A 14,776-nucleotide genomic window follows, 5' to 3' on the forward strand; every position below is an offset into this window, starting at 1 on the left:
GGATCGTTCTCTTCCCGGACGCCACCATCTCCGAAACCCAATTAGAATCAGGAGACCGGTCATGCACGTAATGTGAAAAGAGGAATTTGAAGCGAACCAGGTGTTCGTGGGGGCGCAGCCTCTCCTGGCAGGTAAACCAAATAGTCGGACCTTGCAGTGAGCAGGAAGGGGAGAAAGGACCCAATAAAATAGAAAGGCGTCTTTTATTTTCTTTATTTGGTTTGGGGTTTTTGAGACAGGGACTCATTATGCAATACAAACTGGCCTTGAACTCACTGTGTAGCCCAGGCTGGCTTCCAGTTTACAGTAACCCTCCTGCCTCAGCCTCCTGAGTGCTGGAATTATAGGAGTGCGCCACCCTGCCCAGCAAGGTCACAACAAAATCATTTGTTTTCTCTTTACTTCTGGGATCCCTCCCACATGATCTCCATTGGTAGTTTTGCTATTCCAAAACTCGTGAGTCACACAGAGGGCTAATTCTGTTCGCCCAGTGCAGAAGTCTCTAGTTTAGCTCCACAGCGCCGGTGCAGTGTGGCCCATGATTTAGGAACTGTGACCCAGCCTAGTGGAGCCTCGTCCTGGCTCCCTGGGATCGGTAGCCCTGATGCTCACGTCCAGATCTGAGTTCAGATTCTACATCAGCAAATTTCATTTTGGAGTAAGAAAGAAAAATCAGTATATTTTGAAAAATGAACTTTCAAAAATGTTAGCTGGTTTGTTTCCAAATGGCTGTTGGGAAGCGATGGCATTGAGGATGCCCCTCGTGGTCACTTCGCCGCAGGAGACAGGCCCAGTGCGGGGCACTCAGCCAGCGTGTGTTTCCTTGCAGAGCCTGAGCCTGGCAGAGGCGAGAGGGAGAATCCTACACTACCAGGTGGCCCTGCAGGAGGTGTCAGGGAGGGCAGCCATGCTGTGGAACGTCACACGAGGCACCTCCTGGACCGGGGTCCTCCCCAGCACCGGGACTTGGACCACAGCTGTGTCTGCCACCAACTCCAAAGGAAGCTCCCGGCCGGCTCAAGTGACCATAGGGAATCCGTGTGGCACAGGTGAGCCACCTGCTCTTCTGTCACCGCGACTTCCGCTGGCTCTGCCCAGGCCTGGTGTGAGGATCAGGTGGATGCCGGTTCTTCCAGGCCGCTGTGCCTCTCGGGCCCCCTCTCTAAAACAGGAATCCTGTCAGCTGTCCTCAGGTCATGGTGATGCCACATGCCTGCCAGGGAAATGTGAGTCAAGGGAGAATCGGAGCCATTACTCTGAACACTGTCATTGTTCATTAGACTTTTACAAAAGCAAGAATAATCCACGTGGTTAAGCATGATGAAAAATACTTTCGACTGACATTCCACACATTTTGAAGCCAACATCAAAATAAGATTCTGACTATAGTGAAAATGTGGTCAAATCTGCTCTAGCAGTTCTTTATTGCACAAATTTAAATATGTATTCGACTGTCTTTACTGACAAACTCCCAGCCCAGTGTAGAGTCTCACATTTATTGTCACAGCCTGAGAATTCCATCCTAGTTACTTTCTCGTCACTGGGACAAAGTACTCAACGTGGAAACTTAGAAGGAAGTTTATTCTGGCTCATGGTTTTTAGAGGATTCAGTCCATGGTATGCTGCCCCTAAGGCAGGAAGGGCATAGCATGGAAGGCGCTGGCGGAGGAGAGCTGCTCAAGGCATGGCACACAGGAAGCAGGAGAGAGGAGGAGCCGGGAGGGAGATGAACTCTTCCAGGCCAAGTCCTGGTGATGCCCCTTCCCACCTGGCCCCACCCCGGAACAGCACAATCGGCTGCTGAAATCACAGAGGAATCCACTGGTGGGTGTAGCACCCCATGGCCCAGTCCCCTTCCAAAAGCCTACCTCTGAGAGCTGAGTGTTTGGGCAACATTTCCAATCTAAACCATAACAAGTCAAGAAAGTGGGAATTAATGCAAAAGGGCTCCGTGGAAACACGATTGGCCTAAATTCAAAAATCCCTGAAAAGAATAACCCTTTACAGTTAGACCCTTCCTTAAAATTCAATAATAATTTTATATACTTGTTGGTTTAGCCATCATTTTGAGGACACTTCTACCCAAACACTGTTATTTTGTATACACTGTCAAGTCCTGGTGCCAGACCCTTTCAGTCATGATCTGAGGACATAGTGAGGACAGAGGCAGTGGCAGTGGCCAGAGAGGACACGAGCGGATGTCGCCATGCTGTGTGCTGGCCCGTGAGCTGGGACCTGCTCTTGGGTTCACTGCCCTCCTGAAGGCCTGCGGACTGCAGCAACAACTCGATGCAGGGGCACTTGTCTAATGTGCAAAGGCCCTGGGTTCGATCCACGGTACCACACACATGCATAGGAAGCTTTCTTTCTTTTTTTTTTTTTTTGGTACTGGGGATCAAACTCAAGTCCTTGTGTTTGCGCAGCAGGTGACGAAACCACTGAGCTAAATCCCCAGCCTGGAATCTTTCTTAAATAAGACAGGATTCTGCAAAAATAAAAAAGAGCAAAATATATAAATACAGTCACACTATAAAGAAGCTCATGAGGGCCGGGGATTTAGCTCAGTGGTTTCACCGCCTGCTGCGCAAGCTCAAGGACCCGAGTTCGATCCCAGGTACAAAAAAAAAAAAAGAAGCTCATGAGTAATGAGCTCAGCTTCATAGGAAATCTGAACAATAAAAATAAAACCACAATTAAATACCATTGTACACATTGGTTAGAACAACAAAAAAAAGGTACTTAGAAAATAACAAAAGCCTAATGTGGCAGCACACATCTGTAATCTGGGCATTCAGGAGGCTGAGGCAGGACGATCACTGTGATTTCGAGGCCAACCTGGGCTACATAGTGAGTTCAAGGCCACCCTGAATTGCAGAGTGAGACTGCATCAAAAGAACAAAACAAAAACAAAACGAGTGTTGGTGGAGGAATGAGAACCCGTTATTCTTGTGGAGGTGTCGTCTGGTCGTTTATGTGTGCATTCGGTATGTAGGTGTGCATGCGTTCATGTATGCACGCATGTAGGTGTCTCTTTTTGAGGGCTGAGGATTGCGCCCAGGGCGACACAAGCGCTGGCCACGCGGCTCTGTTCGAGATGTCCCGCAGTATCGCGTGAATTCACACGTGATTGTACTCTGAGCATGCGCAGCAGAGACGCCCTGCACAGGCGCCCAGGAGCCGAGCTGGGAGGTGGCTCCTGCTGGTCCCTAGGAGAGGAGACGAGGACGGGTTGGCGGAGGCCGCAGTCTGAAGGAAGGGGCAGAGCTGCGTGTGGCGGCGGGTGGAGACGGCCAGAAACATGCTGAGTGCAGAAAGGTTAGAAGCGGCACCGGATTCATCTGTCCGGGTGCTTCGGGACCACACACCCACGCGTGTGCAGGCCGCGGACGACGGTGCGGGTGCGCGTCACAGCGGCAGCGGGGCACGCGGTCCCAGCGCTCCAGGCGGACTCGAGTGCGGCCCGGAAGCCCGCTGGGTCCCCGGGCGTCCTCGGCCACGCTGACCCCGTCCCCTCTGTCCCCGTGCAGGGTCGCTGGCTCCCCGCGAGGTCTCCGCGAGCTCCCGGGGCGAGGACAGCGTCTCGGTGACCTGGCAGCCTCCCGGGCGCGGGGGGCCCGCCGTGCAGCAGTACCTGGTGGAGTGGACGGCGCTGCCCGGGCGCGGGCGCGGCTCGCAGGCCCCGCTGAGCTGGCTGCGGATCCCCGCCTCCAACAGGTCTGCCGTCATCTCAGGTACCGTGGTCACCTTGCTCCAGGGGGTCGCGAGGTCATGTTCGCTCAGGGCACTGCAGGCGGGGACCCAGAGCCCGCTTCAGTTACAAAGGAGACACGACAGCCTAGTACCACGATGGACAGTGATGTCCTAGAGTCCATGGGGACCGCACCACGCGGCTGAGGCTCTGTGGTAGAGCTGGCCGTGCACACGGGGTGAGCTCCTGTCCCTAGCACTGCAAAAAGAGAAAAAAGAAAAAAAGCCCAGTGTGGCAGCACACACGTGTAATCCCAGCACTTGGGAGGCTGAGGCAGGAGGATCACAGAGAGTTTGAGGCCAGGCTGGATGGACTACATAGTGAGACCCTGTCTAAACAAAATAAAATAAAATAAATAAATTAAAAATAAACAAAAAGGCATGGCAGAGCAGAAAACACCACCTCAGCCACAGGACAATCCTCCTGCCTCAGCCTCCTGAGGGCTGGGGTTACACATGTACACCACCACACCAAGCTAAATTACTTCACTCTTGTGCCTCAGCTTCCTCATCCAAAACATGAGGACAGTGTTACCTATTCATTGTGATACTTTGAGGACCCAATAATATGCTGAAAACGTCTTAGTGCCTGCTTGATGGTTTAGCGAGTGTATGATTACTGTGAAACACGTGGGGTTTTCAAGCTCAGCTCCCAGCAGTGTCCTGACAGTCCACATCGGGAGGGTGCCCCACAAGGAAGGAGGCCCTACCTGCACAGAGCTCAAGGCACGGGGTCGCTGTCAGGATCCCAGGCCCTCGCAGGTGCCATCTTCACGGTGCCCTTTCAGCTCGCGCTGCCTGGTGGCCCAGCTTGAACCCAGAGCTGGGTTCACGGTCCAGAACTGCACCTCCCAGAGAAACCATTAGCCAGTAGCAGAGAATTCCAGACGGGGCAGGCTGGGAGGCTTGGTTTGGGGTGGCTGTCGTCTGTTCCGATACGAATAGTAACAGGGCGCCTCTGGTCCCAGCTACTGAGGAGACTGAGGCAGGAGCATTGCTTGAGCCCAGGACTTGAAGACCAGCCTGGGCAGCATAGGGAGACCTTCTCTCCAAAAAAGGCAAAGAAAACCAAACAAACCACAACAACAACATAATGAAATGTGTTTCCTTGTTGATGTGGAGAGCGGGACAAAGGCTGAATGCAAATGACAAGAAGGCGGGTGTGAATTTAGAGAAGCAACTTGGATTGCTTCTGACAGGCCGGCTGATGGCTTCTCGGAAGGCTCCCAGAGCTGCTGCCCTGGAAACAGTTTTCCTCCTGCGGTGGCGCCCGTCAACCAGAGGGGCAGTGGACAGAAACTGCGGCTTCCGAACCGTGAAGGGGTAATCCGTGCCCTGGGGGTCGTTAGAACTGCGTTCCCTCGGGTTCTTCCTTTGGAAGTTCTAGAATTCTCTGGGAACACCTGAAATAGACGACAAGGGAGGACTTTTCCACACTCAGTGAGATAAAGTATCCTAATGGAATTTAGAATGATGCATTTGAGTAAAATTAATATCGTAGCTAGCAAAATTAACTTGCTGGCAGTTTTCCTGCTTGGAAACACTTGGCCAGCTCTCAGTTTAGGTGGCTGCCTCATTCTGGAAATAAACACTTGAACGATGAAGTGCAGCCCTGCTCGCCTTGCACTGGGGATGTGATCAGAGGTTCTGGGCAAGCGCTCGCAGGCGGGGCTTTGGTTAAGGGCGCTGTGCTGTTGGGGGCGGGGCCCTGCGGGGGGGGGGGGGGGGGCGTCGCCGGGGCGCGGCCTGGGAGGGTCGAAGCCTGCAGCTTCGTCCCTGGCCTGCCCTGTGCCACGCCCGTGTGCCTCGGATGGAGGCAGCTGGCCGTGGGCTAAACGGCGAGCCCAACAAACTCATTTAGGTTGTGGGTGTCGGGACGTCTCCTGCACACAGGGTGGGCGCCCACATTCACAGAAGAGACCTCGCCTATGGTGGCGTCCAGGCCGGCAGCTGCCCGGCTCGCGTTGTGCGCAGCCACATGCCCTCACCCGGGGCGCGCAGACCTCCGAGGCTGCTCCTGGGACCGGCCGGGCGGGGCACCGGGCGCAGAAAGCCAGGCGGAAATTGGCCTCCGTGCCCTGTGTGCCCTGCCGAATTCTTGGGCTGGGTTCTGCCAGCAGAGCTGCTTTGGAGCCCAGGACTAAGCAGACAGGGTCTTTCTCCGTTTCATCTTCCTTGGGGACGTGGCCTGGAACTCGTGGCGTGTCTTCCTCTGCTGCTAGACCGCTGCCAGACAGGGCTTTATATGTTGCCTACTTGCTGAAGTATTTAAAGGGTGACAGATTTTCATATAAAACACAAATTACTCTGTGATGGAAATTCCTGGGCAGGCGATGTGGATCCGTGGTTGAGTGCTGAATTAGCATGCGTGAAGCCCTGGAAAAAAAATCCCTCAACAGAAGCTTTGGAAGCCTGATCCTTGTCAGTTCAGGTCCCTGTTCCCGGTGACCTGTCGGCTTGGAGCACCGCTGCAGCGTCCTCACTTCCAACCTGACGCCGAGGGGCCTGCCGGGGTGTTGCTTTCTCTCCGGGAAAGTCTCCCTAGGAATTTAAAGCTATGTGGGAGGGCCTTTTCCTCACTGCTGCTGGAAATCAGGTCCACAGAAGCCAGGAGATCCGGCAGGGAAGAGGGACATCCCACAGCCGCTCGCCGGGCAGAGCATTAGTGTGGCACGCAGAGGCGGGGGAGGCGCAGTGAGGCCACTGGGGCGCAGCCCGGCAGGTTGGGGAGCAGAGGGCAGGACAAGGGCTGGGACGGAACCTCGGGGCCTGGCTGGTCCCATCCCGGTCACGTCCCCTTCACGTCCCCGTCCCGGTGTCCTCGCGATGCCCGAGAGCGCCCGGTGGGAATCGGAGCAAGAAAGGCCGTTGGGGTCATTCATCTGCGAAAGCCCAGCCTCACTTTCTTGTAAACCGCAGATGATTTATCTGTGGAAGTTCAGGGTCTTCGCTTGCTGGCCTGTTTGTTCCCCGATCCAGGGCAGTCTGTGTGCCAAGTCTGTGTTGGGATTTGAATAGCTTTTTCCCTTTCTTTGGTTGTTGTTGGTCGGTTGGTTGTTTTTATGGCACTGGGAGTGAACCCCCGCCTTTGCAGTGAGCTCCGAGCTTATTTTGAGACAAGATCCCCCTGAGACACGGACTCACCCAGGCTGAGCTTGAACTTGCAGTCCTCCCGCCTCAGCCTCCCAGAGCGTTTGTCTCTGAATCAGATAGACCTGTTTGCATGGAAAGGGATGCGGGCAGATGGTCAGTTTAGCTCTCGCGCCCTTGGAAGCGGGGCGCTGGGCCTCCCGGAAGCTGGCAGCGTGGTGAGGAGGATCGCTGTTTGTAACGTAGCTCCTCCCTTCATTCTCTGCCAGTGGTGGCGACCCTATGGCACGCATGCCGCAGCCAGCTGTCTGCTCTCATCGAAAGCTCTGAAAGGTTCACCGTGGTGGTCACTGGGCTGGGGCATAATTGAGCCATCTCCAAAGGCAAGAATCCAGGTGTGGCAGCGCACACCTGTAGTCCCAGCACTCTGGGAGGCTGAGGCAGGAGAACGACAAGTTCAAGCCCAGCCTGGTCTTGTTAGCAAATAAGAAATGAAAAACGGGGCCAGGGATTTAGCTCAGTGGTTCCGCCGCCTGCCTTGCAAGCACAAGGTCCCGAGTTCCATCCCCTGTACCAAAAAAGAAAAGAAATGGAAAAAGGTCTGGGGATGGGTCCAGTCCCCAGTACCTTGGGATGAAAAGAAGGACGAGCAACAACTGGAACGAAGTAGTGAACGCGGCTTCCTGCCGCGACTCACAGGCGACACGCCCGAGCCGTGACAGGAACTGCTTGCCTTGCAGAGAGCATCGAGCCCTACGTGTGTTACGAGATCCGCGTGTTCGCGCTGTCGGGGGACCGAGGCGGGTGCAGCTCTGTACTGGGCGACTTAAAACACAGAGGTGAGCAGGCCCGCAGGCTTCCCCGAGCTGGCGCTCTGGGCAGACCCGGCCGGGGCTGACGGAGCCGCCCTGTCCTCCCAGCACCGGCCATCGGCCCCCACATCGAGGCCATCACCGAGGATGAGACAGGCGTGTTGGTCTCCTGGAGCCCCAGGCCGGCCGGGGAGCAGGTGGGCTGTGTCGTGCACCTCCGGATCTACTGGCGGGAACGGGGCTCCAGCACCCCGCCGAGGCTCCAGGGTACGTTGAGACTGTGTGTGTGTGCGTCTGTGCGTGCGTGCGTGTCTGTGCGTGCGGACTTCTCGTCCATATGCTGGGAAAGCACGTACTGGAAAAAGCCCACCTTCACGATGGCTGCGGTAGCACGTCACTCTCTCCTGGGGACGGACGAGGTGCCGTGGGCAGGCGCAGCCGGGTCCTGAGGACGCCCAGCACCTAGGAGCCGCAGTGGCCAGCTGAGGCCGGGCTGGTTCACAGCCTCCGCCCTTCCTTCCCTGGCTCCCGCGCGGGCCCTGGGCCGGCCTCTTTGCCGACCTGAGTTAATCAGGCAGCCCAGCTCCTGGCCTGACCGCTTTATTTCCCAAGCAGTTGGCTTTCTTTTAGGAGAATTTATCATGAAGGGACGGATCTGTTTCCTCTGGAAAATTACTAGCTCTGAGAGTCCTGGAGCCACTGGGTCCAGATGCCAGGGAGCCACCGGAGGAGCCCCTGGGCCCTGGAAGACAGCGGTTTGTCTTCTCCTGGCCTCAGGGGAGCGGACCACTCCTCCTCCGAAAGCTATGACTTCCAAAGCTAGTCAGCTGTTATTTTGCAACTACTACTTGCATCTGGCTAAAAAACATTGAAATAGGTCAGAAAGATACAATTTTTCTTTGCACTTAGGTTTTTAGCAGTTCTTTGTTTTTCTTCCAGAAAAGAAATTAATGCATATACAAGAATATATTTGGAATCTTTTCTGTATTCCAGTCTCCACCTTGCTTTTACCACTGGGTCCCACTGGAGAGCTTTTCCTGGTAACCCAAATGGCTCTGCCTCGCTCTTTGTAACGCCTCTGTAGTATTCCACTATAAAGCTTCCAGTCATTTGTTGACTACTCCAGCCCCTGATAAAGGACGCGTCACAGACAGAACTGCTCCCTGGCTGGCTCTACGGTGACTCAGTTCTGAAATGCATCCCACAGGTGACAAACCAGCTGACCTCTTCATGGGCCATTTGGAATTCTGTGTGTGAAATTTCCTCAATTTTCATTTGTTCAGAATTTAAACCAAGGAGCCTGTTTACAGCCACAAAGGCCACTAGGGTCGATCATTTGGTTTTCAAAACTGTTGTCGTAGATATTGAAGAAAGTATCTAAAAAACAATGAAAATTTTGGGCTGGGGATTTAGCTCAGTGGGTTCATCGCCTGCTGTGCAAGAGCAAGGACCCAAGTTCGATCCCCAGTACCCCCCAAAAAAGAAAATTTTACCTTATTTTATTATAAATCTAATGAATCTAAACCCTATATAAGGGTGTGGGTTTTTTGTTTGGTTTTTTGAGAGTCTCACTGTGGAGTGCAGGCTGGCCTTGAACTCATTATGTAGCCCAGGCTGGCCTCGAATTGACGGGCAACCCTCCTGCCTCAGCCTCCTGATTGCTGGGATGACAGGCATGCGCCACCACACCTGAGGAGTATATTTACATGAGGTAAGAGAGGAGTTCGGATTACATTTCCGCCCAACGTGGTTAAGCAGTGGACGGATGGAGCGTAGGCCCCCGTCCTGAGAGACAGAGGGGGACACTGCGTGAGCCCCCGCAGACGGCCGAGCACTTCGATGTGAGGCGGGTGAGTTCCGCAGTCCCTGAGGACGCAGGAGAGGGTCCCGAGACCGACCGAGGGCGGAGCCGCGGGGAGGAGGCGAGGCGAGGCCAGGGCGGCCAGGGCGGCCTGGGCCTCTGGGCCTGCCCCAGCCCGCGGGCTCCGGAAGTCGGGCCGTTGCCCAGCGCACCTCCTCCCCTGCATCACTCCCCTCCCAGGGGTCTTGGCCGCTGATTCTCCCTGCCAGAGGCGGAAGGAAGGCGGGAAGCCCCGGCGCTTTGCCCGCCATGGACTCCCTGCCTCAGGCCCCAAGCAGCTGCTGTGTGAGACAGACTTGTTGGAGCCAGGCGTGGGGCACACACCTGTCATCCCAGCACCCGGGAGGCTGAGGCAGGAGGGTCTCTGCGAATTCCAGGCCAGCCTGAACTACACGGCGAGACCCTGTCTCAAAAATTAAAATTTTAAGGGACTTGTTGACGAACAGATGGGGCCCTACTGCCCCACCCCTGCTCGGCCCTGAGACCTTGCGCTAGGAACTGATTCCTCCAGCGCAGCCACCCGCCGGTCCCCTCAACCTCCCTCCCGCCGACTTCGGAAGACCCGCGACTGTACACCCGGTGCCCTGAGCTGCCTGCGTCTCAAGTCCCCTCCGCCGGGCCGGGCCGGAGCTGCCCTCGTCTCTGCCCGAGTCCCGCCCACCTCCCCCCGCGCCCTCCCTCACATGGCTCCGCTGCCTCCACGCGCCCGGTGTGGGACGGCGCGTGCTGAGCCGTGTCCCAGCCACGCGCGCGCCTGTCGGCTGGGACGCGCACGGGACAGTGGGCGGGCTGAAGCGCGAGCTGAGATGAACGTCTCATCCCCGCGCGAGGACGAGGGGAAGGGAAAGGGAAAGGGAAAGGTTTCTATTTTCTTTTTAGCTCACAGAGCCCAAGTCTGCGAGGAATCTCGCCAGGCTGGCGTAACGGGGGACTTTCCCTGCCGCTTCCCTCCTAGAATGCAAACTGGTCTCGGCCGTGGGAGGCACAGCTGAGCGGGAAGGAGTGAGGGTCGCGGGGACCCTGCAGGCTGCACCCGACGAACAGGGTGGGGTCGTCCAGGCGCCCTCTCGCCCCTTAGAGTTTTTTGAGAGTAGGTTCAAGGTCAGCCAGGGCTAAGTAGTGAGTTCAGAGCCAGCTTGAACTACATAGCAACACCGTCCTCAAAAATCCAAATAAATAAGCCAGGCGTCGTGGTGCACGCCTGTGATCCCAGGACTCGAGAGGCTGAGACAGGAGGATCGCTGTGAGTTCAAGTCCAGCCTGGGCTCCACAGTGAGTTCAAGACTGGCCTGAACTACATAGTGAGTGAGACCTCTCAAAAAAAAAACTCCAAAAACTGAACAAGTAAACAGATGATTGGTAGATAAATCTGATGAATTAGAACTATTTTATTCTTCCTTTTTTGTTTGTTTGGTTTTTTGTTTGATACCGGAGATCGAACTCGGGACCTTGGGCTTGCAAGGCAGGCAGCAGAACCACTGAGCTAAGATCCCCAGCCCAGGACTATTTTAAATAGCAATATGCTTTTTCATTTTCAATTAAATGAATCATTAAAAACTTAAAATGAGTGTCAGGGATGTAGCTCAGCGGCACCGTGCCTGCCTGGCAAGCAGGAGGTGCTGACTTCGGTCCCCAGTACCCCAAAAAAAAAGACCTAACGTGAGCGAAAGCTCACCTTGGACCATCTCCTTTGAACCCACTTTTGTTCCTCTGGTGCAGAGGTCCCCTGCTGGCCCTCCAGGAGCTCCCACCCGCTCTCCGGCCTGTGGCACGGGGTGACCTACGTGCTGTGGATGACGGCGGTGACAGCAGCTGGCGAGGGGCCCCGGGGAAACGAAAGGGAATTCCGCCTGCAGAGTAAGCAAGGACGCGGCCCTGGGACGCTGCCCGCGCTCCTCGTCTCCTCCCTCGGCCACCGGCGCCCCACGGGTTTCTCTGCCCTGGTCCCATGGACTCTGTCCCCTGCAGTGGTGCCAGCTCGTTTTCCTACACTGGCGGAAATGCTTCCTCATGCGGGGGCCTCGGGCTGCTCCTCCTCCCCCTCATCCACACAGGGCCTGTGCCCTCTCCCCTCCAGGAGGCGGGGACTGGTGCTCCGTACTTAGGCCTTGCTCACTAAGTGCCTGTTCAAACAACCAGGAGACTGCCACCAGCACTCGCAAGAGCAAGGATTGCGCGTAGGAGCTGGTAGGCAGGAACCTTCCTTCAAGAAGTGCTTTGGGTGGTATTTACCTTGCTGGGCTGCTGAGGGAATTCCCATACACCGGACGGCTTAACCAGCAGTTACTGTCTTGCAGACTACTCCACGCATATATATATATATATATACATATATGCTTTCATATATATACTTTTTAAAAAGTATATATATATATATATATATTTTTTTTTTTTTTTTTTTTTTTTTTTTTTGGAGAGAGTGTCTTGCTATGTAGTTCAGGCTGGCCTTGAATTCATGGCGATCCTCCTGCCTCAGCCTCCTGAATGCTAGGAATATAGCCATGCACCACTGTGCCTGGCACCAACTCTGAACTCCAGAGTGATACCTCTTTCCTGAGCCCTGTGAGGTGTCTCCCATGCTGATCTCTGCTACCCACCCACACGATTACCGTGCTACTGTTACACACATCGGTGGCACGGTGGACTCTTGCCTACACGGGCGCACACCCGGCTCTTGTGCTGTGTTCGTGGCTCCTTAGATGAAGGCATCCGTGGCCTACTCGTCTGTGCCCAGCTCCTGGTAGGCCTGGTACCGGCTGGCCTGCAGGACATGTTTGCTGAGTGAGTGGAGAAGCCCACTGTTCATCCAGGATTCAGCCCCTGCCCAGGAGGAGGAGGCGCAGTTTCCAAGCCCTAAAGAGGCCCTGCCCGTGCCTTGGCCACCTTAGAAACCCTGCTAGGTCTCGATGTCCCCCGGCCTGTGTGCTCCCGGGTAGGGCTGCGGAAGGGGCTGGACTGTGGGGCTCAGGGGCCCCACTGAGGCTGCAGCCCCGCTGCCATTGCAGGAGGAGCCAGCTGGAGCGCGGTCCTGGCTGTGAGTGCCTGTGTGGCTGTCCTCACCCTGGGCGTCTTCTTCACCGGCTGCTTCCAGCAAAAGTGAGTTGGCCTTAAATATTCACAGGTGCTGGTGCTGCCACCGGGTCAGTGGGGGACACTGGACTTGCACTGTTCAGACTTCCTGGCCACAGTGTGTGTCAGAGTTCTGAATGTGTGCATGTGACTAGGAACTCCTAGTACGAATTTATTCTAAATGTATCGGGGATGCATGCATCTCGCCAGTGGAGAACACTTACGGAGATACTGCTCACTAGGAAAATACTCGGAGCCAGGCGTGGTGTGCGCCTGTGATCCCAGGGCTCGGGGGGCTGAGGCAGGGAGAGACCTGGCTCCAGTGCCACTCTGTGCCCAGCAGGCGGCGCTACGGGCTCCGTGTCCACAGTGCTGGGCTGACTGGGTGGCTGGGCCCGGAGTCAGGGAGCCTCAGGCTCCCCTCACGCCCGACCCAAGTCCCGCTCTCTCCGCAGGGCGCTGCTGCTGCTCTCGGCGCTCAGGCCACAGTGGTGCCGCCCGGGGATCCCAGACCCGGCCAACAGCACCTGGGCCCGGAGGCTCGTGCTGGAGGAGGTGAGACAGGGCGCGGGTGACAGGCCCTGGACAGAGGACGCCTGGCTGCGGACCGCAGCTCGGAGGCCTCGCTCCTGAGTGTCTTTAGCTGAGCTGTCCCGGCTGCTTCCATGTCCTAAACCGACTCAAAACCTTTCCCTTTCCTGGTCATTTTGACTTGGAAAGAGCTGGAAGTCTCACGGTGCCAGATCTGGTGACTAAGGAGGGCCAGGGCACAGCGTTGTTTTCTGACCTGCCTTTCTGCTGGGTGGCACGCGGTGGCAGCAGTCACTACTTTTATCACATCTGGTGAAGACACTCAGGAGAGAGTACCCCAGAACTGCTGCGGTGGCCGGGACCGGGCCGAGTGTGGTACAGCGAGGGGAGGGCCGAGGGGTTGAATGGCAGTGTGGCTTTTACTGCTGCGCACTTCTTAAAATCAAGCCCTCACCATATTTTTGATCATCCGTGGTGAGTCCTAAGAAGGCCAGTGAGTTTGCCACTGGCCGAGCAGCAGCCCTGCCTTGACCCATCCAGATCCAAGGTGACCAAAGTGGGGCTCTCGGCCTAGGCCGAGACAGACTGGAAGCAGTGCAGTCTGGGCTTTGGCAGGAGGCTGGGGGCGGCTGCCCTGCCAGACAAGAGGGTCTCATGGTGGGGCTGCTTGGCTGCAGAGGACAGGTGGAGGGACAGCAGGAGGGACAGCAGGTCATGGTGGCCAGCTTCGGCCAGGAGTGGGGCATTGATGGCACCCGGGTCACGGCATGTGGCGGGGTGGTGAATAGAGCCCATAGGAACGAACCTAGGTGTGGTGGCGCATGCCTGAAATTTTAGCACTCAGGAGGCTGAGGCAGGAGGATTGCCTGAGTTCAAGGCCAGCCTGGGCTACATAGTGAGACCCTGTCTCAAAAAAAAAAAGGAAGGAGATGGTACAACACCACACCGCTTCCCAGGTGCCCGGTGTGTTCCAAGCCTGCACTGGACACACAGGAAACCCAGGTGCTGGCTGGTTCTGGGGAGAAAGGTAGGAACGAAGGCCATCTAACCATCATGGCCTAGTCCTTTGGAACTTCAGACATTTTTAAGGAAATTATATACACTGATTTTATATCTTGCAAAAATTAACAGTGAAGCCAGGGATGTAGTTCAGTGGTGCCACGCCTGCCTGGAAAACACAAGTCCGATCCCAGGTACAGGAAAAAAAAAATTAACAGTAAGCCAGGCATGGTGATACACACCTGTATTCCCACCACTCAGGAGGCTGAGGCAGAATCACAGGTTCAAGCCCAGCCTGGGCAACTTAGCGAGATCCTTTCTCAAAAAAGGGACTAGGGATGTAGCTTAGTGTCAGGGTCCTGAGTTCAATCCCCAGTACCACACACACACACACACACACACCCCTTTCTACTTTTGATATACTCTTTGACCTTTTTCAGAGCACTGTAGTTTTCCTCGGCTAGGTTAATTCCTAAGTATTTCATTTTTCATGTTGCTATTGTTTCCCTAATTTCTCTCCCGGTGAGTTTATTTTTGGTGTTCAGGAATGCTATTGATTATTGTGTTAACTCTGTATCCTGCAGTGCTACTGAATTTGACTATTAATTCTAAGAGTCTTTTGGTGGAGTTCTGGGCACTTCTATATACAGTATTGTCTTAGTTTTTT

General features: G+C 55.4%; 1 protein-coding gene across 1 annotated transcript in view; it reads left to right on the top strand.

The window, feature by feature from the left end:
• Positions 1–14,776, top strand: part of Il12rb2 (interleukin 12 receptor subunit beta 2) — a 38,915-nt gene that overhangs the window by 16,029 nt on the left and 8,110 nt on the right. Inside the window, exons 8-14 of the mRNA XM_087212774.1 lie at positions 830–1,049; positions 3,528–3,731; positions 7,578–7,676; positions 7,758–7,916; positions 11,230–11,607; positions 12,516–12,606; positions 13,035–13,134. Coding sequence (XP_087068900.1) covers positions 830–1,049; positions 3,528–3,731; positions 7,578–7,676; positions 7,758–7,916; positions 11,230–11,607; positions 12,516–12,606; positions 13,035–13,134 — 1,251 coding nt within the window. The remainder of the gene's footprint in view (positions 1–829; positions 1,050–3,527; positions 3,732–7,577; positions 7,677–7,757; positions 7,917–11,229; positions 11,608–12,515; positions 12,607–13,034; positions 13,135–14,776) is intronic.

This window comes from Heterocephalus glaber, unplaced genomic scaffold (assembly GCF_053883595.1).
Source record: "Heterocephalus glaber isolate CG9 unplaced genomic scaffold, H.glaber_assembly_v1.0 deba00001442, whole genome shotgun sequence".
Taxonomy (NCBI): domain Eukaryota; kingdom Metazoa; phylum Chordata; class Mammalia; order Rodentia; family Bathyergidae; genus Heterocephalus; species Heterocephalus glaber.